The sequence below is a fragment of the Rhipicephalus microplus genome, chromosome 5 (assembly GCF_043290135.1).
Source record: "Rhipicephalus microplus isolate Deutch F79 chromosome 5, USDA_Rmic, whole genome shotgun sequence".
Taxonomy (NCBI): domain Eukaryota; kingdom Metazoa; phylum Arthropoda; class Arachnida; order Ixodida; family Ixodidae; genus Rhipicephalus; species Rhipicephalus microplus.
The window spans coordinates 34,084,067-34,108,477 of NC_134704.1; the positions used below are offsets into that span (position 1 = coordinate 34,084,067).

The 24,411-nt window shown below is 48.1% G+C and overlaps 1 protein-coding gene across 1 annotated transcript in view; it reads right to left on the reverse strand.

Annotated features, from left to right (window-relative positions):
- LOC119174735 (transcription initiation protein SPT3 homolog) overlaps positions 1-24,411 on the reverse strand; it is a 122,143-nt gene that overhangs the window by 76,886 nt on the left and 20,846 nt on the right. Inside the window, exon 2 of the mRNA XM_075895184.1 lies at positions 18,282-18,484. Coding sequence (XP_075751299.1) covers positions 18,282-18,484 — 203 coding nt within the window. The remainder of the gene's footprint in view (positions 1-18,281; positions 18,485-24,411) is intronic.

Consider the following 24,411-nt stretch of genomic DNA (forward strand, 5'->3'; position numbering starts at 1 on the left):
GTCAGCGCACAAAACGTTATTCGACGCACGCTGCAGACCGCCGCGAAATTCACCCTGGTTCTGACTTCGAAAACGAGCTTTTGTCTTGAGCAACATCATTGAGAGGGATTCAGTATACAAGATTTACCACCAAACACAAGCGATATACGTCATCCGAGCCTTTGTGGCAATGTATTCACAATGACCCAAGAACGCCCTACCGCTGACCAAAGAAAAAAAAAAAAGATGAGAGCAACTTCACGCAGTAACAGACAATCAGAACAGGATTACTGCGGATTAGAGACCAAGCTAAGCCTGATCTAAGGGTATATACTCTGATCTTGTTCTCATACTGCGAATGTGCAGATGCATGTATGACGTAGCCGTCTTTTCGCGTAAACAGTCGTTCCATTTGACTTCCGAACTTCCGCGCAAGCCACTTTACTTTTTTTTTCTTTTTGCACTTCCATAAGCCCATTCCCACAGTGACGCAGACGACCGACCCTATCCGAACGGCGTAAAATTTTAAACAGGTGTAATAAGATCTCCGAGGAGATTCGCGAAACAAACAGACAAAAACAAATAGCCGGATTACCAGCAGGCGCCGGCGCGACGGGGCCTACCCGACGACTTCTTCTGCAATCTTTTTCAAGCGAGTCGAGATCAAAAGCAGATAAGCCGGGAGCGACTAGATAGATGACGCGATTCTTCGAACACACGCAGTCGCGTGCGCGGAAACTGCTGCAGTCGCTTCGCAGGAGACGCAAGCGACGAGATTTTGTAAAACCCGCGCACGTATACGGGCGCCACCTTCCGATGGGAAGACGCGTTCTACAAGCCCTCGTCATTCGCTGGCGTGGTCGTAAAACGACAAGTCTCGAGTTTTAATGCGAGAACGCTCGACTGACCGAGTACATAGCCGTTACAGAAAGTCGAATATCAGCGCGCAGAGATTCTCAGCTACAGCTTTCGATCTCGAACGCGTTAAACGGCGACAATCCTCGGACGCTACGTTAGAGCCGTGTCTTCTGACATCTATGAAAATGATCGGCTCGCCTGCACGGCGCCATGCATTCAGCTGTATATAGAAGGCGGATACAAGGATGCAGTCGCATCGGAGATGCCGATTCTGGGGGCATCCACAGCGTTGTGCACAACGAAATCACGCTTGAAGCAGTTATAAAGTCAGTTCGATGCATTCAGTTGCAGTGCAAGTGACCCGTTTTACGACGGCTTTCTATAGGTGGGAAAAATCCTGCGAGGAGAAGGCCAAGAAACTTGATTCGACATAGCGCAGCCTTCAAGTTGCTGCTGTAACGCAGTAGCGAACGCCCGTGAATGTAAAGCTCAACGTTTCGTTAAAAATCTTGCCCAGGTCCGTTCTTAGAGAAGATTCGTGCCAAGCGGACTCGCGGTCGTTTTTTTTTTCGTTTTTTGTTTACATGTTTTAATTCGGAACCAGCCTCGAGAGTGTTTCAACAACACGCGTCTAGCCGCTAATTCTGCATACATATACCAACGCAGTATATTATAGGTCACTACATCATTATTAACAATTAGAACTGTAACATGATAAATACGTAAAACGTCTATTTTGTAAGAACATTAAGTTTCAAGTTTCAAGTTTATTCATTATTATTGCATGTACATTTGCAATATCTTTACCAACTTTCCAAAGTATATATGCTACGTGACAAAAAAAAATATCGACCGACAACACGATCATTGGAATTACACAGAAAGAACATAATGAAGCTATACTATAACGGCGGATGTCCGACATTTGTTGTTATTTAACCGATGTCGTCTAGCACCGAGCAGCGTGAAAGCTGATCCAACCATTCCTCAAGTATAGTGCTCAGAGTATACTGGCCGTTCACGAGTAAATATATTGGTTAAATTAGCTAAGATATTATTCACATCATACCCGGTTACGTAATACAGGTCGAAGAGGCTCATGCAGTGCACACAGTATACTTTAAAAAAAAAAAAAAGGCGCGAGTAGCTTGCGCCGCCTAAGGCTAACGAAACAGCGGAGCCTATCCGTTCCAACCTGTGCTTGGTCGTACAAAGTGATGTCGAGTTATACGAAGGCGATGCCAAGTGGAATGCTAAGCTGTACGAAGTCATTCAAGGCGACACCTAGATCCAGTCGAGTCCAGCACGGTCACCTCTCGCGGTTTCGGCCGATATTCGTCGTGGACGAGTCGAGTCCATGGCATGATGATAGATGGTAGCGCAGACAACGAACACGGACAAGAGAAGGCACATAGACACAACACCTGCGCTACCGCAGACCAGATGGTCTGCGCTACCATCTATCATCATGCAACCATACCAACAAGCCCAAGTCGCCACCCTCATTGAGTCCATGGCAGTCTCGCTATATAGGCAACACACGTCGGGATTTTTCGGTAATCGTCTTCCTCGTCGGCCGCGCGAACATTCTTCGGTCTCTCTATGTCTGCGTCTGAAGCCAGGCGCCGGCGTTATAGAGAACAAACTATAACGTATGCGTAGTCGGCCGCGACAGAGCGATATTGCGCGCAATGTCTAGGCAGGCGGGCTGGTCGCAGAGCCGTGCATGTATGGGCCGGCGACGCAAAGGCACGGCTGCGCAGTCAGTTGCTGCGCGACGTACGGTCGCATCATCGCGGCGTGGAGTGTCTTGTGGCCATTGGACAGATTAGGCCCAGCTTGAACGGCTCCGCTGTTAGAATGCCTACCTCGGGGATGCTTTGCATAAAGGTCACAGAAATGATGTGAAGCTAGCCAGGGTCCTGAACACTCCCGAGTTTTTGTTCACACGAAGCGCGCTGGTGCTTAGGATGCGTTGTGAGTGCGCTGTGAGTTCGCGAGCGCATATTTGATTGATTGATTGATATGTGGGGTTTAACGTCCCAAAACCACTGATGATTATGAGAGACGCCGTAGTGGAGGGCTCCGGAAATTTCGACCACCTGGGGTTCTTTAACGTGCACCCAAATCTGAGTATATACACGGGCCTGCGCTAGCGCATATTTGTAGCTATACCTTGGACACATGCATGGTCGGCACTTACGCTATACGTAAGTCGATTACTATTATCAAGAGAGTACGCGTGGCCTGCATCTGCCTATACTAGATGAGCAAGAAATCACTCGCCTTGGAGCTAAAGAAACGTGGGCGTTGGTTTATTTCAAGCACGTTAAAAGCTCCGCGTTAAATGTTATTTAACGTGGAGCTCCACGTTAAAAGGATGTTATTAGTATCAGTATATGTATACATCATACAAAGTAGTCTAAGTATTACGAGGTTCACAAAAAAAAAGGCGATACGAAGGGCGGTAATCAATATTAAAGCTAATCCTTTCCCACGAGCATTCGGCGCAAAATAAGTGAACTTCCTTGATAGCTTACGAGAATGACTCGAGACATCACGAACGTAAGTCAGGGTGAAAATCACAAACGAACGACGGGAAAGCGGAAATTGAGACCAGCAGAAAGAGACTTCCAATTAGGGCGCAATCTATGCGAGTCCATCTTGTCTTACAAATTTCCTTTTCCCTGTGTCTCTTCGCTCGGCGAAACTTTCATTCCATCGCTATGAAACCGGCGAACTGCTACTGCAAAGCTATACGCTACCCATTCCCTCCTTATTCGTCCCCCTCTATTTGTCTTATTTCGCCGCTCGGACTTCCCTCCCTAGGTCCCATCGAGCTAAGTACCGTATTCGCCCACGTTCAATCAGCCTATTTGCACAAGGATAGTCAGGTCACCACCATTAACTACAGAACTAAAGCAAGCGATGATAGCTTCCTTTTAAGATATTCCATCTTTGATGCCGTATATTTTAAAACACTTAAACCATGCATGCTGAATGATTAAGTAAACTAAATGTTTTTAGCATTTCCCCATACTTAAGGTATGATAGAAGGGTGTCTACATGATGTCGTATTCTTGTGAAAAAGCCACGACGGGAATTTACAAATCAGCTATTTAAGGTGATATTTCACAACAACAAAAAATAACCCAAAAAAGAAAAGACGATAATCTTTTTTGTTTTTTTCACCACGCATCATTCAATACATGATCCTACTTTGTATTTTGCGACATCCCCATTCCCAACTGAATAACACGTTTCTAAACCGACTCGCGCGACGTTGCTCATTTGTACGCAATGGTGTAAGAACGAGCTACAGCGTCCTGGTCGACGTATAGGCTTCAAGCGTACGCAGTCAGATCGCCCAGATTCGAGGTGCTGCTTGCACTCCGAAAAACAAGGCACACGCGCCCGATAGACGGCGCTTCTTTCTTTCGATGGGGTCCACGGGCTCGAAGCATACCGGACGCTGTTCAAGTATTAATTGCCTTATAAAGAACCTATATAGGCGCGCGCTGCTCAGAGCCGCCGCCGCCGCTGGTCACTCCCACGGCGCTACGAAAACGGGCTGAAGGAAGTTCGAAATGAGAAAAAAATATCAAAGCAGGCCTCGGAAGCGGGGACGGCCGCACGGTGTGTTAGGAAAAAAAAAATAAAATTGAAGACCTAGCACCGGTATCCTTGCAATGACCCGGATAGACATGAAAAACAAGGACCGAACAAAGAAGCGAGCACTCCCGCATCACGGCGGCTAGGAAGATTAAAGGGACGCATACAGACGGGACTGGCGCATGTCCTGTCTATATGTATCCTTTATTTAATCTCTCACGCTGCCACGAGTGTTCGCATGACCAACGATCCCGTATGTGTTCGTTAGAAAGAAACGAGTTATTCTCAGTCGAATGAGCAGAGCAAGACGTATAGAGAAACTAAAGGTCGGCGGGAAAGTTGTAAAATAGAGAAATATGACAAGCAGAAGAAATAGATAGACAGGCATTATAGAGTACAGAGACCAGGGGAGACAGGGCGGAGAAACCGAAGCAGCGAAAACCGGAAAAAATAGAAATTGGGGAAACGTGCGTCCTTTCGCTGCGGACCCTCTTTTCTTTCCGCGGGGCTTTGGGAACCACCGCGAATCCTAATTTCCGGCCTTCTCCTGTAACGACGGTGCCACACGCAAGCGCGTGCCGTACTTGCGGGGCAACGCCGGGTCTTCCAAAACGCGCTTTAAGTATTCACTGCACGCCGTTCGTAATAGTAATACGACGTAAGGAGAATAGAAAATTACGAAGAGTCTCCGGGCGTATACTTCGCCCGTAACAAGCGTATATACCGAAGATGAAGAACATGCTTACTGGTCAAGGAATGCGGATGTTCCAAAGCGAGAAATCACGGAAGTCTGGCTTTGAAGAAGCTATGATTTATAACGAACAGACGATGTGATCATATCGCAGGCGCGGTCGCGTGAAGGTGCTTTGAAGGCTCTTGAAAAATAAATTCAGAGCTTTTACGTTCCGAAACAAACATGCTATGACTGAAGCTGGAGTATGTGGACTATGCAATAGTCTGCTGTCTGAGCAAGTGTGCAGTCATAATGGAAATCTTTTTTTTTTTTTTGTTTCTGACCCTCCTACTGTAACGCCTCTGGGCAAAGCGGGGATAAAAATAAAGAATAAAAACAAAATATTCTGGACGAATTATGACTACCTGGAAATCTGCGAGGTGCGCCAAAACTTGACTACGCAGATGTTTTTTGCATAGCACCCCCAATCGAAATAGCGCCCTGTATCAGGAATACGAACCCTCGCCCTCGTGCTTAAGAGCGATATATGAGAGCTATTAAGACACAATATCGATATCTTTTGATGGAGGCCGTGTGTGGCTCCATATAAATTATGTTGAAAGTACCAAATGTTTTCCGTTATATTATTTTTTTGTCGTAACAACATTTTGATATCGGCTGGTCTCCTGCTCTAATAATTACATTATACAGAACCATTGAACAGAACATTTTTTTTTTGACAAATCATTTTGGCATACGAGTCTAAGAATAAGGTGGACATTCACACAAAAGCGACGAAGTGATCAATAGTGGTCGATTCAAGAGTGATTTTTCCGGGACGTTCCGTTAGACATATCTAGCACACCCAACAACAGCTTATTCGCCGCAGCACCGAGGAAAGTCCATATACTGCACAGAACAAAGTAATACCGCGACCTGAGAGGACCACGAGACACGTTCTCCAACGTACCCGAGAGGAGCGAAAGACGTAGATAAAAAGTCATTGTGGCGACTACGTAGATCGAAAGAAATACATATAACGTGCAAGCAGACGCATATATCATTAGGTTACATACAATCTTAGTTTACGTTTTTTTTTTTTTACGTCTCAACCGTAGAACGCTATACCAGAAACCCCAAACTCGGCCTTAGGGCCACATCAGGCACGCCTACACACGACTCTTCCTTCAGCGATAGCCCAGCGGGTCAGTTTTTACGCGACCAACGTCGTTAACGCGTTTACGAGCGCTAACTCACGCTCGCCCAGTCCCTGCGGACCGCCAGGCCTCTACAGCAGCGCTATTCTCCGGCTGCGTTCACCTATTTTGTCTTATTTACATAACCTTACTTCCTGGTCCGCTTTATCTCTCTCTTTTCGGGCTTTGGCTAAAATGATCAAATTTTCTTGTGACGTAGATATGCTGTTGCCAACACAGGAAGGCCATTTCTGGGAACAATCTAGCGCTGCAGGAAACGGATATGTTGTTGGGCTAGTTGTTTGCGAAACGCTGTGCAGAGCGAAGACACAAGCGCAAATACACAAGAGACACACAACAACAACGTCTGTGCTGTTAATATTCGCCTCTTCGTATTCGTGTCATCACGCCACACTGTGAGGTTCAGCTAGTGGAGAGTATAGTGAAATACTTGTACATCGATTTCAATCTATGCAAGGGAGATGCATCGCACGGTTCAACGATATCGCATCATTGCATACACCACTGCGCGCATGTAAGTACGAACCAGTCGATGTCTTTTCTAAGCTGAACATCCATTTCACAGCGGCAGCTAGTTTGATGAGCCTGTACTGCACGCGATAAGAAAAAAAAATCAACACATGCGTGCCTTACATACACGCGGACATGCGCGTATGTGTATGTCGGAGGGGGCGTTAAAAGAGAAAGTCAGAACAAGATAGGAAGTAATTCATATTATTACTCTTAGAATATTGGCTGTCGCGTCAGTAAGTTCAACTAGAGGGTACACAGAGTACACTAAAAAAGCCTTTTACGCCTTTACTCACAAGAAACATACCCGCTTCATTTTGGCTATGCAAATGAGCGTAGTAAAGTGCCCGCCTAGTAAAGTGGCCACCTCGAGGTTCGTTGAGGATCGCCAAAAGTTGCCATCATATAATCCATCGCAAGAAGTGTACAGAAGACGTCTTCATTACAAGTTTCTAATTTTAAATGGTTGACCACTTGCCTTCTTTCCAACGCCATAAGAACGGGCGCTCTCCTCATGCATGAGAGCACAAGCTAACCGTTGCCTTCGCGCTGTCCGCATCCTGCCTACAAGTGTAAACGCTCGCCGACCATTCGCCCCCGCCTTGCCCCGTTAGTTACGCCGCGGAAGTAACATCGCGGTATTTCGAAGCAAACAAGCCATCTGCAACACTACGTACGGAGAAAAGTGGGCGAAGGAAAAAAGGGAAAAGAAAGAAGCCCCTGCGGCCACACGCAGACTCCAGTGGCTAAGGATATCCCGAAGGCTTCATTCCTCTGCGTAGTTCTCTTGTACACATTGACTCTTTTCTCAGGAATAAAGCTTCGGTTGTTAGTCAGCACTTGTTTGCGTCTTCTTCTCTGTTTTTTTTTTAATCCTGGAAAGCCGGAGGGACAACAGGGGCATGCGCGCAAACGACATGACTTCCTCCCCGAAGTGACGCCAAAATCTGCAAGTAAATAAACAAACCCAAGAAGATGTTGCACCGAAGAAAAACAAAAACAAAGTAAAGACAGGGAAATCTTGAAAGATACTTTTCGAACCAACCAAGCACCCCCATCCTCCCCCCCCCAAAAAAAAAAATCGATGCGAAAAACAAAACAAGAAGCTACGAAAAGCGACGCCCCAAGACGACCAGAAAGGCGACATAGGTCAGGCTATATCACGAAGGTTTCTTCCTTCTCTGACACACGCTGCGGGAGGAAGAGGAGGTGGAATGGTATGAGGAGAAAGGGAGTTAACCGTGGTAGTGCATCGGAAAACAAAATAAAGTCAAAAGGAAAGCAAAAAGGGAAGAGGCAGCAGAGAAGGCAACGCGGGAGGGAGCGCGCGCAAAAGGCGAGGGATCCATAAAGGACCGCGGGGCAAACACCGACAAGGCGCATTAGTAGAATGACGACGCAGGGGGGGGACCGCACCGCGGCGCGAGCCGGCGGTGTCAGCCGCGGCCGGCACACTGCGGCGGCGACGGCGGCTTCCCGCCATTTCATCTTGCTTTCAAGCAACTGAAAAATGAGCGATTAATAAAAAAACAAGGCAAACGCAAAGAGACGCTGCGTGCCAGTCGCCTCCAGTGTCTTCCTCGTAGCGTGTGTGTTTCACTTTTATTTTTACTTCTTGTCTCAAACTCTCTCTATCCTCACCCATTTGCCCTCCGAAGGATATAAAGGATTTTTGACATCCGCTGCGCACTACCATCGCTTTTCTTTCTTTTTTTTTCCTTTACTCCGGCAAGCGGAAGCGGTGGCTATGTGCGGACGCACGCACGCACGCACACACACACAGACACAAACAACACACACACACACACACACACACACACACACACACACACACACACACACACACACACACACACACACACACACACACACACACACACACACACACACACACACACACACACACACCCTTGACAGCAACAGCGATGCTACCCTTCCCCTGCTCCCCCCCTCGCCGAGCCGAACCCAATGACGCAGCCAAGCGCAACTTCTCCGGCTGGTCTCCGCATTTATTCGGCCGTTTCTTGTTTATAAATCTTTGTTCATCCTCCTTTATTCTTCTACAACAACCTCATCCTCTTTCCTGCTGACTACTGAGAGACGAAGGAGCATAAAGGCAAAAGTCGAGTAAAAAAAACGGCAAGTACTGCCTCCCATCCTAAAGTTCCTTCTCGCACACTTGTGGTGAAGAGGAAGGGCATATTGCAAACGCTCTGAGGCCTTCGCCTCAACTCTCGCCGTCTCGTCTCGTATAATAGCGTGTATACAGATCAAACTTCGCAACTCCTCCGCGAGAAGCGGGCCAGCAAAACCACAGCGCGCCCGAAATAAGGCAAGGCCCGGAGAGAAACAAAATAAAAATCTAAACTTGAGGCAAGCACCTTCAGCGGGAGATGAGAAATCCGGGATCAAGAGAAGCGCGTCCGTCCATCCGCCACCGCTTCGCTTTATATGTCGCACGGCCCATAACTCGCTCCCTTCATCATGGCTTGAGTGCCACCAGGTTCCTCACTCGAAAAGTTTGCAAGAATGAAAGAAATACAACACCAGTGCCGGATCAAGCGAGCCAGGCGGGCGGACGGAATCTCCCCCCACCGTGTATTCTTTCTTTATTTTTTTCGAGCATCGCACTCGCCCACCCTATATCGCCTGGCTTTCGAGAAACTCGTGAAGCGGCGGAGGTGCCGTCCGCGGAAGCGAGGCCGAGCTCGGAGACGCGGCCTGCCCGTTGGCGGTTTCAAACCACAAGGCCTCCGCCGCGGCCTGTTATCAGCGCAAGCCCAGGCGGTCGCGAGACGCTTCACTGGGCTCTCGCCAGCCCTCCCTCGGCTCCGACGCAGGCGAGCGCTTGCAGCCGCAGCCGCATACGCTGGCGGGTGGCGCGCGCACCCCCCCCCCCCCCCCCCGCCCTACCCTCACCGTATATATAATAGGCGGCCGCTGTTTCCGCAAGCGAACGCTGGCGCTGCCGCGTTGCATCCCTTCACTTCTGTGGCGCTCTTATTTTTTCTTCTTACTTCCTCTCATCCCATTACAGTTCCCCAGCGCCGAGATGACTCAACCTATCGGTCGTCTCCCCCACATCTCGCCTGTCCTCCTCTTCCGCCGGCTCTCCCACGCAAAGCGGTTATTTTCGCGACACCCTGCGGTGGCGCACTGATGCCGCGGCAACTGAGCTGGCCCCGATCGCCCAAACTCATAGGGAAAACGCGTTTCCAGGCGAGCAACGCATCTTATGCTGAAAGCCATCGGAAGCAAGCAGTACGACGGAGGAGTGAATAGGGCATCCGCCGTCGCACTTACAAGCGCCTTTATGACAACCCGCTTTGCCGTGCGACACGCGAATGTTTATGTTGCATCACGTTGCCGCCAACACCAGCAAAGAGCGCCGATCAGAGAGCACCTTGTATAGATGAAACATTCTAGCGCAAATCCCGTTTTTTTGTTTTTGTTTTGACGGGCCTAGGCTAGTTGATAAACCCACCAGGGTTAAGCAGCACGCAGATGGAGCGAGCTCATCAGAAGGTGTCTAGTAAAACTATATCCACAAAACACCACTAAGTGTCATACATTTTTTTTCTTGTTGTTATTGCACAGAAGCCATATCATAGCCAAAGAAGTATCAACGCTTAGCATGGTCTCCATTTTAGATGTAGGGGATTATCAGTCTAACTACCAGAGAGTTCTGCTGAAGGTGCTTCTGATAAACTTATGCTCGCGAAGGGCGAAACACAATATTATTTTGATTCAATTGCTTGTATTTTGTTTTAGTTCTTTGTTTGCTTGTTTTGTTTTTGTTTTGCCTCCCACGAAACACTTCCCTCTGCAAGGGTGCAGTTGAAAAATCGTGTTAAAGTCATACAGCCTGTAAAGCGTGCTTTGCCATGCACGTGAGTGCGAAGGGTGAAGCCCAACTCAAACAACAATTCCAAATGCATTTTTTTTAACTCGGTGTAAACAACGAAGTCCATAAAGTCAATGCGCGATAAATAGAAACTACAATAACGGCTGCCTTATTTTACGTGTCGCTGAAATAGAGAATGCGTAGTAAAATATGATAATACGCATTGCACTCATTATCATCACCGTGCGGCAGAAGTAACAGAACCTCGCGCTGTCGAAGCAAATTAAAGATTGTGGATTATCTCCCCGAAGGGAACCCTGATGGGATACGAAGCAGCAGCGGTGCGAACGCCGTTGAACCGGTTGAAACGGGCGTCAACGCGGGTGCTGGAAGAACGTTTTGAAGCAGAACTCGGTGTAGCATTTACTCGAGTAAACGTTTGTTTCAAACGCAAAGACACGAGAGACGGGTTGGGTTTCGTGTAAGTTTCATCGCACATAAGCGAGCCGAAAAAGTGTTTCACTCGACGTGCGGTCAAGCGTTGCGCGCAGTGGAGAGGGTGAAGCGAGAAGAGAAGTGTGCTGCAAGCAGGCGGAGGAGCCGGCAGCTGCGGGCCCTGCGGCGAGCGTGCTGTGGGTGAAGAAGAGTGACGTCAGCGCGCACCTGCGAGGGTTGCTTGCGAGGGGAGCATGACGTCAACGCGCAGATGCGGCGTGACCTACTTGGCACCAGTCCAACACCTGCGGCGAAGGGAACGCGTTGCGGCGCGTTCGTACGGACGTACGGCTTTACACAGGTGAGTCAAAGAGCAGCTTTGCATCTAAAATGTAGCAGCCAGCACGACAATCGAAGATGGACATTCAGATAGGGAGGGACGAGGTCCGTCCAGGCACCATTCGGAATGGTTGGAAACTCATGCCAGCAAAATTCACCTGCTAAAGTATTGTTTAACGTAAGCGCAAGAAACGTTCCTTTACGCCTTCCTCATTGGCATTGAACTACACTGAGGCAAGTGGCACACATGTGTGAAAACTCATGATATCGCTGGACTAATTAAGATGCTAAGTACCAATCGTAATGTCTGATACGCTTTTCCAGCGAAGGCAAGACATTGCAATGATCAGTATAGCAAGGGAGGCCACCAATAAATGAGATGGAACGCAAGCGACTAGTTCAAAGATTTCCCCTATGATATACGCGTCTTCACTGTATAATTTCTCCAACACGCTGGCCAAGCTATCGAACACATGTCAAACATCACGCTGTCACGTTGTCCAGCGGCAGTAAGCATCCGAACGCTATGGCGAAGTCCACGGATATGCCCATCAAGTAGTCCACTGCGGCCGCCTAACACACACGTCTTGCGCGACGGCCTACAATAATGATTAATCACAAAGAACGTGTAGAACACCTCGCTCTTCGCCATCTGAAAGTTCAGCTCATCCACGGTCAACATGCGATTCCACGAGGATCCTCTGCTGCCGTCGATCAAAGCACCCTGGCTGGGTATGGGATGCTGAAATCGCAACGTGCGCAGACTTCACTGGCCGGCGTCGCGACAGCGAGAGTAATACGAAAGTATTGATGTATCTCGACTACGCGACCCCTGGAAGGCGCAGAATATCTCCTCTTTACTCTCATTTCCTAATACTATACTATACCATACCACATTAAACTATACTATACTAAACTGTACTATACTATACTATACTATACTATACTATACTGCGCTCTGGTACCGTGTATGCATAGCCGAGCTGTTACGATGCTTGTCCCCGGATGGAGGATACACGGGTTCAAATCCCACCTCGACAAGAATTGTATTTTGAAAATAACGTCTTCCTATATCTTTCATGTTCTCTATTTCTTTCTTTACCTTCCTCTCTCTCTACTCGTTCCCTATGCCATCAGAACAATCAGAACCGAGCGCCAGACAATTCAGCGCACGCGTTCTAGAAGTGAGGGAGAAGCTAAAGAGGGCGAAGAGCACGCGCACATTTATGATGATGACTTTTGGATGCGAGAAGGCTCTTTGACTAGCCTGTGCAACACTGTCCATCTGTGTGTCCGCGCCAAAGCGCCCCACCGCGTTCCCCCTGCCGCAGTTGTTGGAATGATGCCAAGTGGGTTAAGTCACGGCTGCTGCGCGTTGACGTCACTCTCTCCCTCACCTGCAGCAGCTGCCGGCTCCTCCCTACACACCTAGGTGTTGTTTCTCATCCGCCCGCTCGCAACACACTTCTCCCTCGCTTCAACCTCTCCACAGCCCACAACACTCGACCGCACATCGAGTGGAAACACTCTTCCGGCTCGTTTATCTGCGATGAAACTTACTCGAAACCCAAACGTCTCCCGTCATCTTCGCGCTGCAAAGAAACGTTTACTCGAGTAGAGGCTACAACGAGTTTCGCTTCAAACCGTTCTTCCAGCATCCGCGTCGACACCCCTTTCAACCGGGTCAGCGGCGTGCGCACCGCCACCGCTTCACATTCCATCATGGGGATATGGTCCATAATTTTTTGTCCGCAGATTACGGACTGACGTTCGACTTAAACAGTTCCGCAGTTAATATCCAATAAAGGTGCAGGCATACAGACATGAGCCTTATCTTGAGCTTGCACCGAAAGTAATGCTTGGAGGTTTGCATTACACGCGCAGACGCGCAGTAAATTGAGGTTCACTGAAGCATTCAAACGAAAAAAAAAGGCAGCAAAAAAGAACAAAATCACACTTCCCCTGAAACTATTTTATCAGTGTGATAATAATAACAGAGCCAGTTCGGGAACAAATATAGCTACATCTGGGGTTTTACGTGCTCAAACCGGTATGCCATCATGAGGCACACTGAATTGAGGTCAAATCACAGTTATTAACGCGACCTCGTTAAAGCGCCTGTTTCGCAGAAATCCCGGAGTCGGCGTCGTTGGTCGGGAGCGAAAAATCATCATCTCTGCGTGATCGAAAAAACGAGAAAGATACAAATAAAATAAATAATAAACAAATTCTGGGCTTGAGTGAGGATCGAATCCGGGTCGTTTGCGTAGCAACCGGGTGTCCTACCACAAAGCCACACCTCTGCTTGAAAACACAGCGAAAACAACTTCATCTGCTTGGAAATGCATTGATTAGTAAATTGCATGCCTTTGAAAACACACGCGTCCTGTATACATGTTTCACAATACAACATGAAATATTGCCGTAATAACACGCGGTACACGCGTGTATTGCCATCAGGCGTCATAACATGGTATTATCATAATTACTTCATCATTTGAAGTCACTCACCCACTAAAAAAAAGAGACATGTTATTGCGCCCTTAAGGCCACGTAGCGGATGCATAGCAAGTTCGAAAAGAATTCATACACTAAATGTTCGAAGTGCGCACTAGGAACAGACTATCGCTATCGAGTTCAACTATTAAAGGCGAAGCTTAAGGGTCCCCCCAAATGTTTTGAACCCTGGGGGCTCTTTGAAATACACTTAAATCTGAGCATGCTGGTGTTTCTGCAAGAGCGTTTCGGCCGCGAAGTTTGGGAATCGAACCGGCGCCCTCGAGTTTCGGGGAGCAACAATACCTTGAACCGTTAACACACCAAGGCGAGCTCCCGAACCGCGGAGAAAAGGGCAAGAGTATAGTGTTGTGGGAATTGGAAATGCAGCGCTCGTACAAATAGCTTTAGTAGAACACGGAAAAAAACGACGGATCGACTCTGAAAACAGTGATGGCCTTAAAAACAAAGCAAACCGAAAACAAGAAACAGCGATACGAGAGTGTCGGCTCCTATAGCGACACTCCCCCCCGCTCTGCCGTGGTGACGGATGACCGCTGCGTCAGGCCCCGCATAAAGGCGCCATAAGCGTTTGGGAGTCGCGGCCCGGCCCCAAATCTATCCGAACTCCCACTTCCTTACAGCCTCCTGGAAGTGGGGCTGCTCACGAGCGTCAGCTGCTGCCGTTCGCGGCGCGTCACGACTTGAGGAGAATATATCACAGCGCCAGACGGTGGCGACTCAGAGCCGCGCGAGATCCCCGCAGCGTGAACGCGCGCAAGATAGCCAATCTGTCGAGGGGCGACTGGAAAGCAAGTGACGCGTCCCGAGAAAGCCGGCGTTAGTACCGAACACTGCATTCAGATCTCTACCATTACTGTGCAAAAATCGCATTTTGATTCTTCTCGTTTTCATAGAAGGCCACGCTTTTTTTTCTTTATATCTCCACTCATCTCTACACAAGCACGATTTCGGTCGACGTACGACAGCAGTGACTGTAGATATCTCTGGTACCTCAAATGATCACAGCACTACTCAGACGAGGGTTGAGTCACAAAGGCAGATGATGCCGCAAAGAAGGCATGGTGCCAATGTTAGCGGTACCTATTTACACGCCCTCTTATGTTTACATTGCGAGGACTCCATGAACTGCAGCACGTGAGCTAGACGAGATGTGTGGCGAAGCGTAATAAAATCTGCGTAAATTATACTGAGGCTGACTTTCTTGTTTCTCAATGCTTCCACTTGGGAAAACGTGCCGGAAAGCTTGAAAGTTATAAATGCAAACCGAAGACAGGCTTTTAAATGGGCTTCGCGCTACGAAAATGAAAGAGCGAAGACACAAAGCTTGTTGTCCATCACCAAAACGGTCGTAATTTCCAGGTGGAGGTTAGGCTCGAGTGCATGTTCTTTTGATAATGCGAATGCAGCGGATCGGTCGAGTTCGAAGGCACAGCCAGAACATTATTATTATTATTATATGTGGGGTTTAACGTCCCAAAACTACCATATGATTATGAGAGACGCCGTAGTGGAGGGCTCCGGAAATTTCGACCACCTGGGGTTCTTTAACGTGCACCCAAATCTGAGCACACGGGCCTACAACATTTCCGCCTCCAGCGGAATTGCAGCCGCCGCAGCCGGGATTCGAACCCGCGACCTGCGGGTCAGCAGCCGAGTACCTTAGCCACCAGACCACCGTGGCGGGGCGGCACAGCCAGAACAGGAAGCCTCCAGTGTCTGGCGTCACCAATGAGCACGGGCACTTGGTGTACACTTCGAGGTATTATTTTGTCGACTAGCTAAAGGTCGACTGAAAAAAAAAAAGTGACCGCCGTAGTGGTGACAGTGAAAATTACAGCCGTGACGTTCATATGTGTAAGTAGAATAGAATGAAACCAGCTGTTTGATAAACGAGCGGATAGTGGGCGTGCTGATAAGAAGCCCCACGCAGAAAGAAGAAGAACAAATTAAGAAAGCTGTCCATCGCGCATATTCTCGCAACGAAAGGCCAGTCCTATATAAGAGGCAGTGGTGGTAGATGAGGGGGCAAACAAAGATGATGAAGCACGGTGGGCTTGAGGAGGCGTCGGCCGGGAAAAGGATTAGAAGACGGCGCCGCGGCACAGAGTGATGAAGAGCGAAACTTAGCCGCCAAGCTGCCGCAGCAAGGAATGTCGGAAACCCAGCTGCACCACGAATGAAAACCGATTTGGGGAGAGTATAAGAACCGGTGGAAGGGAAGCATGCCGAGGAAGCGTGGAAAAGTTGGGGGAAGAAGCCAGTGTTCTTTCTTCTTCCGCTCTTTCGCTTTTTTTGTTATTACATTACCCTTCCTCTCCCTATATACCAGGTGTCCCAAAAGCACGGCCCGACTGGTATATGGGAGCATTATTGAGCGCTTGGAGGAGGCCATATTGCTCGCGGCTGGCAGGCGGTCGGATTCCTACACGCCGAACGTGAAAGTACGCGCTGCCACGACAGAAAAAAAAAGTTAGAGGCAGAAGTAGAGGAATGATAGAGGGAGAAGTAAACCAAAGTTATGGGAGAAGAGGCATGAAGAAACGCCGGATCATCTCTTCAGAATTGGGGAAGAAGTTCCGAACTTCCTTTCTTTAGAGCAGGCGCAAAACTTTCGGGCCCGGTCATATCGCCAGTACACGTGGTGTACAAGGCAAGCGGAGCCCAGCATCGAAATTAACGCGAAAGCCAAGGGTAAGAAGTGAACGAGACCGACCGGGCAAGACATTCCCTGCCTGCTGCTTCCTTGCAGATATATAGTGGCGTAGGCAAAAAAAAGTAAATAGAACGAAACTAATAAGGTTTTGAAAGGGCTAATTAGCACGTGCTCACTTCTGGTTTGAGCTTACGTGCGGTGCTGCGCGTTGTCAAAAAATAACGGGTATCTTCTTTAGATGAAAAAAAAATTTCCTCCACCTCTCCGAAGGGAATCGTGAGGAAATGCGAATATATTTTTTGCACCGAGAGTGCACGGCGTGGTAATTTTAATGACATCAATTAATGACGAGACGAGGACTTGTACCGTAACCATTTATTTACACATTTACGAGCCAGCAAACGGACGAGAGTGAGGCGTGCGCTTCACATCATTTACATATACGCACGAGCGAGCGGAAAAGAGAGTGGAGCGCAGGGAGGAGAGAGAGCGAACAACGAGAGAAGGGGCGGCGAAGCACTATACCTACCCCTCCCCAACACTCTCTTCACACAAGCTCCACCGAGATCCCACGATGCGAGCGCCCTCACAAGCCAGAGCGCGCTTCTCCTCTCCACTCACTCTCCGCTACTTTGCGCGCACCACCTGCTCCGGTTACTAGGGGGCGAGGATAAGCGCGCGCGCCCACAGCTGATGCTATGGGGAATGGAGAGAGGAGAGGTAACACCTGCCGGCGCGCGGACGCCGCGGGACGCCTGACATAGCTTGACTAAGAAATGCATTCGCATTTAAGACTAAGGAGACAGAGGACTTTGCAAGCACGGGGAGGGAGTAGGAACAGACAGGTGGTAGCGTACTATTTCAAACCACAGTGAGGCGCGCCGGTTTCTTCCACGTCCTCCTCTTTGTAAACCAGGAAATTAATTTAATATCCCCTTGTTTTATATATTTGTACACTCAAAATCAATGTGCCCTTTCTTTCATCCATCTTGTCTTTGCTTTTTAACTGAATATATTTTGTTCTTCAGAGAAACTAGTACACATGTGACCCGTCGGGATGTGCAAAACGTCATTGAGCCGCATAACTGTGGCTTTTTGTTCGAACATTCATATTGTAATTGAAACAAAACGCGTACCTGCGCAACGTCGGTTCCATATGCTCCATGCTGACATTCCCCACTATGCAGCACCCCCATACACCCTAATCCGGTAATTCTCGTACCCAATCACCAACTTGCATGAGCTCACAATAAATATTACATTCCGCCAACCACAATCGCAACGCCGTCTTTCACATGCACGCCTTCAATGAAACAACTTGATAGGAAGACAGCGTCAAGAAAATATTAGGTAGCTTATTCACCTCCTACCGGGGCCACTACTTGTTCGTTAGCAGGGACGTTGGTTTCTGGGTTCTGGCAGAAGACTGAGTGTACCACTTTCGGAAGACTACTATTGTGGAACCATCTGTTGATAGCGTACAGTTATATTTAGCTTCTTTGTGAAGGCAACACGACGACAACCCGCAAGTGCATGTTTCATGCGCGACATTGCTATCTGGTCTGACGCGATGTTATAGCTTGTTTTAGGTGTGACTGACCAGATACTGTCCTATGCACAAATCTTTGTCGGTTCACTTACATCATGCCTCGTATCTTGTCCAAAACCCAAGCATGCCGCGGCGAAGACGAAGACGATGCCATTGCCGCCGCCGCCGCCGACGACGAAGACGACGTGGCCGACGACCCGGCACCGCCAGAAGACGATCCCGATGACGAAGCCGAAGGCTTGGAGGCTGCCGCTGTTACAGCGGGCGAGCCGGTGTCAGCTCCACCAGACGGAGCCTGCAAGTACACAGAACAGGAGTTTATATTAACACGAAAGTCCTGACAGACAGAAGTTTTAAACGTGCTTTAACAGACAGAAGTTGCACACGTTTCAACGGGCAGACGTCAAGTTTAAAAAGCAGCACTGTACAAGTAATAAAAAAGGCAACTTAGTTGCCAAGAATTCATAATGAATTTTTCGCACGTACACGACCGACAAAAGCGCAAGGGAAGAACACCTACAGCACTGGCTCACAACTTAATTCTATTTGCTGAAAAGAAAGTAATCATATGTGCACCTGGAACTAGGCTAACTGAAGGCGGCGTGTGCAAGATTAAAAATAATAAAGAAAATTCACAAGGAATGAAACGAAGAAATGTGCACACACAAAAATAGAATCCACATCATTCACAAATAAATACAAGCTAATGAAGCAGCTATCGGGAAGGCGAATTCTTTGTAACATAGTTAACATAGTATAGGTACTAACGATTGCTCACTTACGCAGTCATCTGCACCATACACTGATGAGGAAGGCTTCGGTGATCTTTTTTGAGCTTTCTCTCTCTGTGTGTGTGTGTGTGTGTGTGTGTGAGTGTGTGTGTGTGTGTGTGTGTGTGTGTGTGTGTGTGTGTGTGTGTGTGTGTGTGTGTGTGTGTGTGTGTGTGTGTGTGTAAGCGCTGAAAACTATGCATTATGCAGCATACTGTATTCCACAGAAAAGGCAAGAAGCGACGGATGTAAGCACAGTGTTGCCTGAACAGCAACAAGTGCTTCAGACAGTCTGTACAACGACATTACGATAGGAGGACCTATCTTCGTCAAAGGCGCCTGCCTCATCATCCTTGACCCGAAGCCAATGATGAGGTGATTTTGACGGAGATGGACCAGTCCATCAAGACACTGGCCATCCTGTGTGACACTTTTTTTTTTCATTTCAGGCCCACTGGGTCTATATCTTACTTTTGGCTTTTTCTTGTTCGTCTAATTTTGTTCATATATCACCGCATTCGCCAAAGGCTTTTCAAAAACACCTATAGGAATAAGTCTTAACGGTTGGGGCTAAATTATTTAAAGGTAAGAAAATTCTGAAGGCGTTATTAGATGCTTCACCCCAACTCGAAAATTGACCGGCATCCCGCGTCGGCGGCGTCAACGCGAGTGACGCAAAAATATCTTCATCACGTCATGACGTCACCATATGATGTGATGACGTCATCCCATGTCCTCGATGCTTGGTCAACGGCGGGCCGATGACGGAGGAAATACAAAAGCAGGTTAAGTGCGGAAGGCTTCCGGAGAATGCCGGGACGGCAACAACGCATCGACCGAGAGGAAGAAAAAGAGATGGCAGTTTAGCCCTGTAGCCATCTTAGGTGAGCACATGGGGGACCCTTTGATGTTTATCCTAATCTTTTTCTCGGAAGTGTCGTTTTCATATCTGGAACGGCAAGTTCACAAACTTCATTGGACTGTCGTGATTGGTGGTTCAAATGTACAAACAGGAAGCTAACGTAAGCCGAAATGCGCCACCAAGAAACGCCGTTCCGAAATCTAAATGAACGACTGCTGCGTTCATCCTTCCTCGTGACATTTCACACTTTACGACTTCGTTATAACGCCGCAAAAAACAAAACAAAAAACACGGGATGGGTGTCTCCCACCGACGCCGCCGATTCACTTATCCCCCAATTTCACGTCAATACATTTTTTTCTCAAGCGCGAGTAATAACGTGATAGCGCGACCTAGCACACCCTATAGCGGGAAAAAATGAAAAAAAAAGCCGCGCCAATTTCTCTAACGTCCGGTGCAATTTGTGACTATAGAAACAGGTAACATCGTGGAGCGTGACAGCGCACCAAGTTACACAACGGAGGGAGGAGCGCCAAGGAAGAAATAATATATCAAATGAAATAAATAGACGACCAAGACTTAAGAAGTTCGCGGAAAGATGACGAAGGGAAACGGCTCACCCGGCGCGACGCGCTTATACGCTGATCCAATGAAGAAGCGTATGAACGGGGCATAACTTCGAGAGAACGAGTAAAAGAGGGAGAAGCGCCAACGCCGTATACCTCAGCGCGCCTGTGCTTCACCCCCAGTGAAACTCTCCCTTGTTGCTCGCGCTTCCACGAAGACCAGCACACTGCTGCGCACCACACGAAGTCTCCGTAAGAAAGACCTAATCGCGACCGGTAACGAGATTGGCGGCACATGCCGCAGGCAAGGCTTAAGCACGCACAACCACTTACGGGGGGTAAAAGTGACCGAGTTGCAGCGAGAAAGAAAAGTGCGGAGCAAAGAGAAGACAAAAGAAGCAAACGAATGAAAATTAGGTGAGGGAAAACAAAGGAGGGCGAAGGCAGCAACGCTCACGTCTTTACACCGACACCAGCGACACCATGGAGAGGCATCAGTTACAGAGAAAGTGGTGAACGGGGGCAGGAGCTATCAAGGCACTCCGTGCCGTAGACCTTACGATTAACAGCTGGCAAACATGTGTACTTGTGGAACGAAACGTGCAAAGACTATATCGAATAAAAGTATGGTGCATTTCGTGTGACACATTCTACGGAAAACACCGGCTTCTATACCGACACCACGGAAGTAGCCTCCCGAGCATCATCTTTCCGGCCTCCCTTTTAACCGGCTCCAGTTAATGGGGTCTTGCCACCAGCTTTTGAAGCTGAGTTTATACTGTGGCACATAAATTTTCCGTATAGAGAGAAAATCTCAGAAAGTGGGAATCACAGTACATGCGCATACTTTATTTATTCTTTTTTACATTAAAATCAAGTTCCGTAAAGCGCCTCTACTGACAGCCTGCCGTCAAGCTACAGTATCAATTCTGAACACATTTCACGCACCAGTATGACCACTTGCAAAGACATCGGGTACTTAAATGTAATATCAAAACGGCCTTTTGTGCGTCACCAATGAAACCACGGAGCGGGACGGCCGTGAAAACGTCCCCTTAATAATCATTTGACGAAAGGTTCATACCATGCCGTGATGTCTGGGGGTACGGTAAATTTTAAACATATGGTAATTCACTGTTCAGGGCGCACTCACGCTTACCAGTATACTGGTAAGCGTGACAATCTCTCGTATACAATATCGACGCTCTTGTGCGCTTGGTCTCACATTTGACAGGGGAAAAAAAAAACGCTAACTCAAACGTGTTCGTGCAGTATACTCTTTAAACGAAAACGTTGTATAGGGTCATGCGGTGCTCTAAAGCGCTTTTGCCACAGCTTATTGCCCAACGTCATAGTTACATCCGCCGCAGAAGAGCAGCAGTTACGGCGCTCAGCCGAAGGCCGTGCGGTCGATCCCGACCAAGCCGAGCAGATTTCCGTGGAGGAGCAACGCTGGAGGTCCGTGTACCGTGCGATCTCAGTGCTCTTTAAAGATCACCCAGATGGGCGAAATTTCCAGACACTACGGCGCTTCTCGTAATCATATCGTGGTATAGGGGCGTAGAACGCCCAATACTATCATTATAAACGTCACAGTTACGACTAATGAGTATATGTTCTTGTAAGCAACGTGCCCCGCCGCGGTGGTCTAGTGGCTAAGGTACTCGCCGGGTTCGAATCCCGGCTGCGGCGGCTGCATTTCCGATGGAGGCGGAAATTTTGTAGGCCCTTTTGCTCAGATTTATGTGCACGTTAAAGAACCCCAGGTGGTCGAAATTTCCGGAGCCCTCCACTACGGCGTCTCTCATAATCATATGGTGGTTTTGGGACGTTAAACCCCCACACATCAAATCTTGTAAGCAACGCTTCTGCAAGCCGCATATACCAACAGAGCAAGGGACAAAGTACGCGACAAATTAACAGTTTCAGGCGAAGTCGAGCTGCTGCACGTTTCTTATACCTTAAACCAAACAAACGCGATCGAATGTAATCATTACGTCCGGCGATTTCGGCAGAGGTTTAAGGCGCCACCGCGTTTGCGTCAAAACAACCGGTGATCACGTGGTAAGCTTCAACAGCTGCGTCCACGTCAGCAAGCGTTTGTTCTTTTTTGAACGGTAACCGTGTCAGCTTTTCAGGCTTCTCAGTTGGATTTACTTACACGATAGCCTTCTTCGACCTCTTCTATCTGCCCAAGCATTTGTGGGAACTTTATCTCTTTTTTTATAGAATTCAGAGATACCTGCAATTTTCTATTCGTTCGTTCCACGTCTGGCTCTAGCTTGACTTGCCGAGAGCCACCGACCACCACTGAACGCCACCGTCTCAAAGCGGACACGAGAAGCATGACACCGGCGGCCGGCTTCGACCACCCAGCCACTGAGAGTAGAGAACAAATAAGACCTCAAACGGGGGAAACGGATCAAATAAAATGAAGAATGGAACGACGACAGCACCGGCTGGAGGCGGTGGAGGATCAGTAACAAAACAGGCTACACTGAAACTAACACGGAGAGATAAATAAGAACCATAGGAACGCAGGCGTGGGATAAGCATGAAAATAAAAATGAAAGGAACGGCACGGCGGAGGTTGCCCTGTGGAGAAGCAAGAGTCGCGACATAGGATCAGGATCAGGCGGATGATTCCGGATTGCCTCCGACAGGCGAGAGAAAGCCGTTCCCCGAAAGAAATCAGTGATCTGCCCCGAAGGGACAGACACCGCTCTCACCCACCGCTGCCTCCCTCCCCTTCCTTTAACTTACAGCCTCCTCTGCGTCTCACGATCCCTGAGACCACGCTCTAGACCACACTTCTCCCGTTCTCTCTCTCTTTCTTCCCCTCTCCCTCGCCGAAAATCCATCTTCGTGTGCTTCGCCCCCGCCTTAACACCCAACACGACCCCCTACTCCCCCAACCCTCTCACAAACCAACAACCAAAACCTTCATCCCAAAGTCGGCCGACAGCTTTTGCACCACCAAAACGTTTTTTTTTTTTTTTTTACCATTTTTCTATTTTGTTCGTCGATTGGAGTGGGAAGCCAATCTCGTTCCCTGGGAGACTTGCTACACGTAGGGATCTCACGCTTAGGAGGAAAAAAAAAAAAGAAGTCGAGATGCCGAGACGAGACAAAAGTTTCGTTTTCGGCCGCACAAGTCGCCTCAGGTGTAGGAGCACCGCACAAAGTCGTACACGATCGAAAACTGAGAACTCTCGTGTGCAATATAATAACACTGTTATATTCCCAAAGCTATATACTGCTCCTACCAATAATAATAATAATAATAATAATAATAATAATAATAATAATAATAATAATAATAATAATAATAATAATAATGTAGTGTTCCTAATTAAAAGAACGGAGCAGCATCATAGCCTCAATATGGAACTGGCGTCCATCTTAATCTGCTTTATTCCCAACTTCATCCTTTTCTTCCTTCCTGCCCCAGCTCTCATGCTTCTTCTTCTCCTGTCCTAAGGCTCATACCGCTTCACCCTTCCAGGTGTCTTTTAATTACCCCTCCTAGGATAATATTTGAAGACATTTCCAATTGAAGCACATTCAACTGATCCACGTTTACTAGTGTACCAGACAGTCTCCAAAATTCCGTTCTGGGTGGCTGTCTTGGTCACAGAGTAAGGACCGTAAAATTTGGCACTGTCATTTCTTATTCCTTTCTTCACTAGTACGAGGTCGGTGATTTGGATGTCTGGCATGTCTGCTCGATGCCTCCAGTCGAAATGCTTCATTAGTTTTCGGTATCTCTCCTCCTGTGATTTTTTCTTGCCTCTCCTCGACGATCTTATAGTTTTCCAAGAGTTCCAACTCACGGTCTGCCTGCAGAATAGAAGTTTCTCCTGAAGAAGCGTACTGTGGACTGCACCCCAAGCCACTTGTATAGGATCGATTATGATGTTTCACGGTGGCTTCCAAAGAACATTTCGATCCACCAGAAAAACTATCGTACATCATGATGTACTGTTTCACGTCCCGTATGGCACGTTCTGCTAGCCCATTCGCT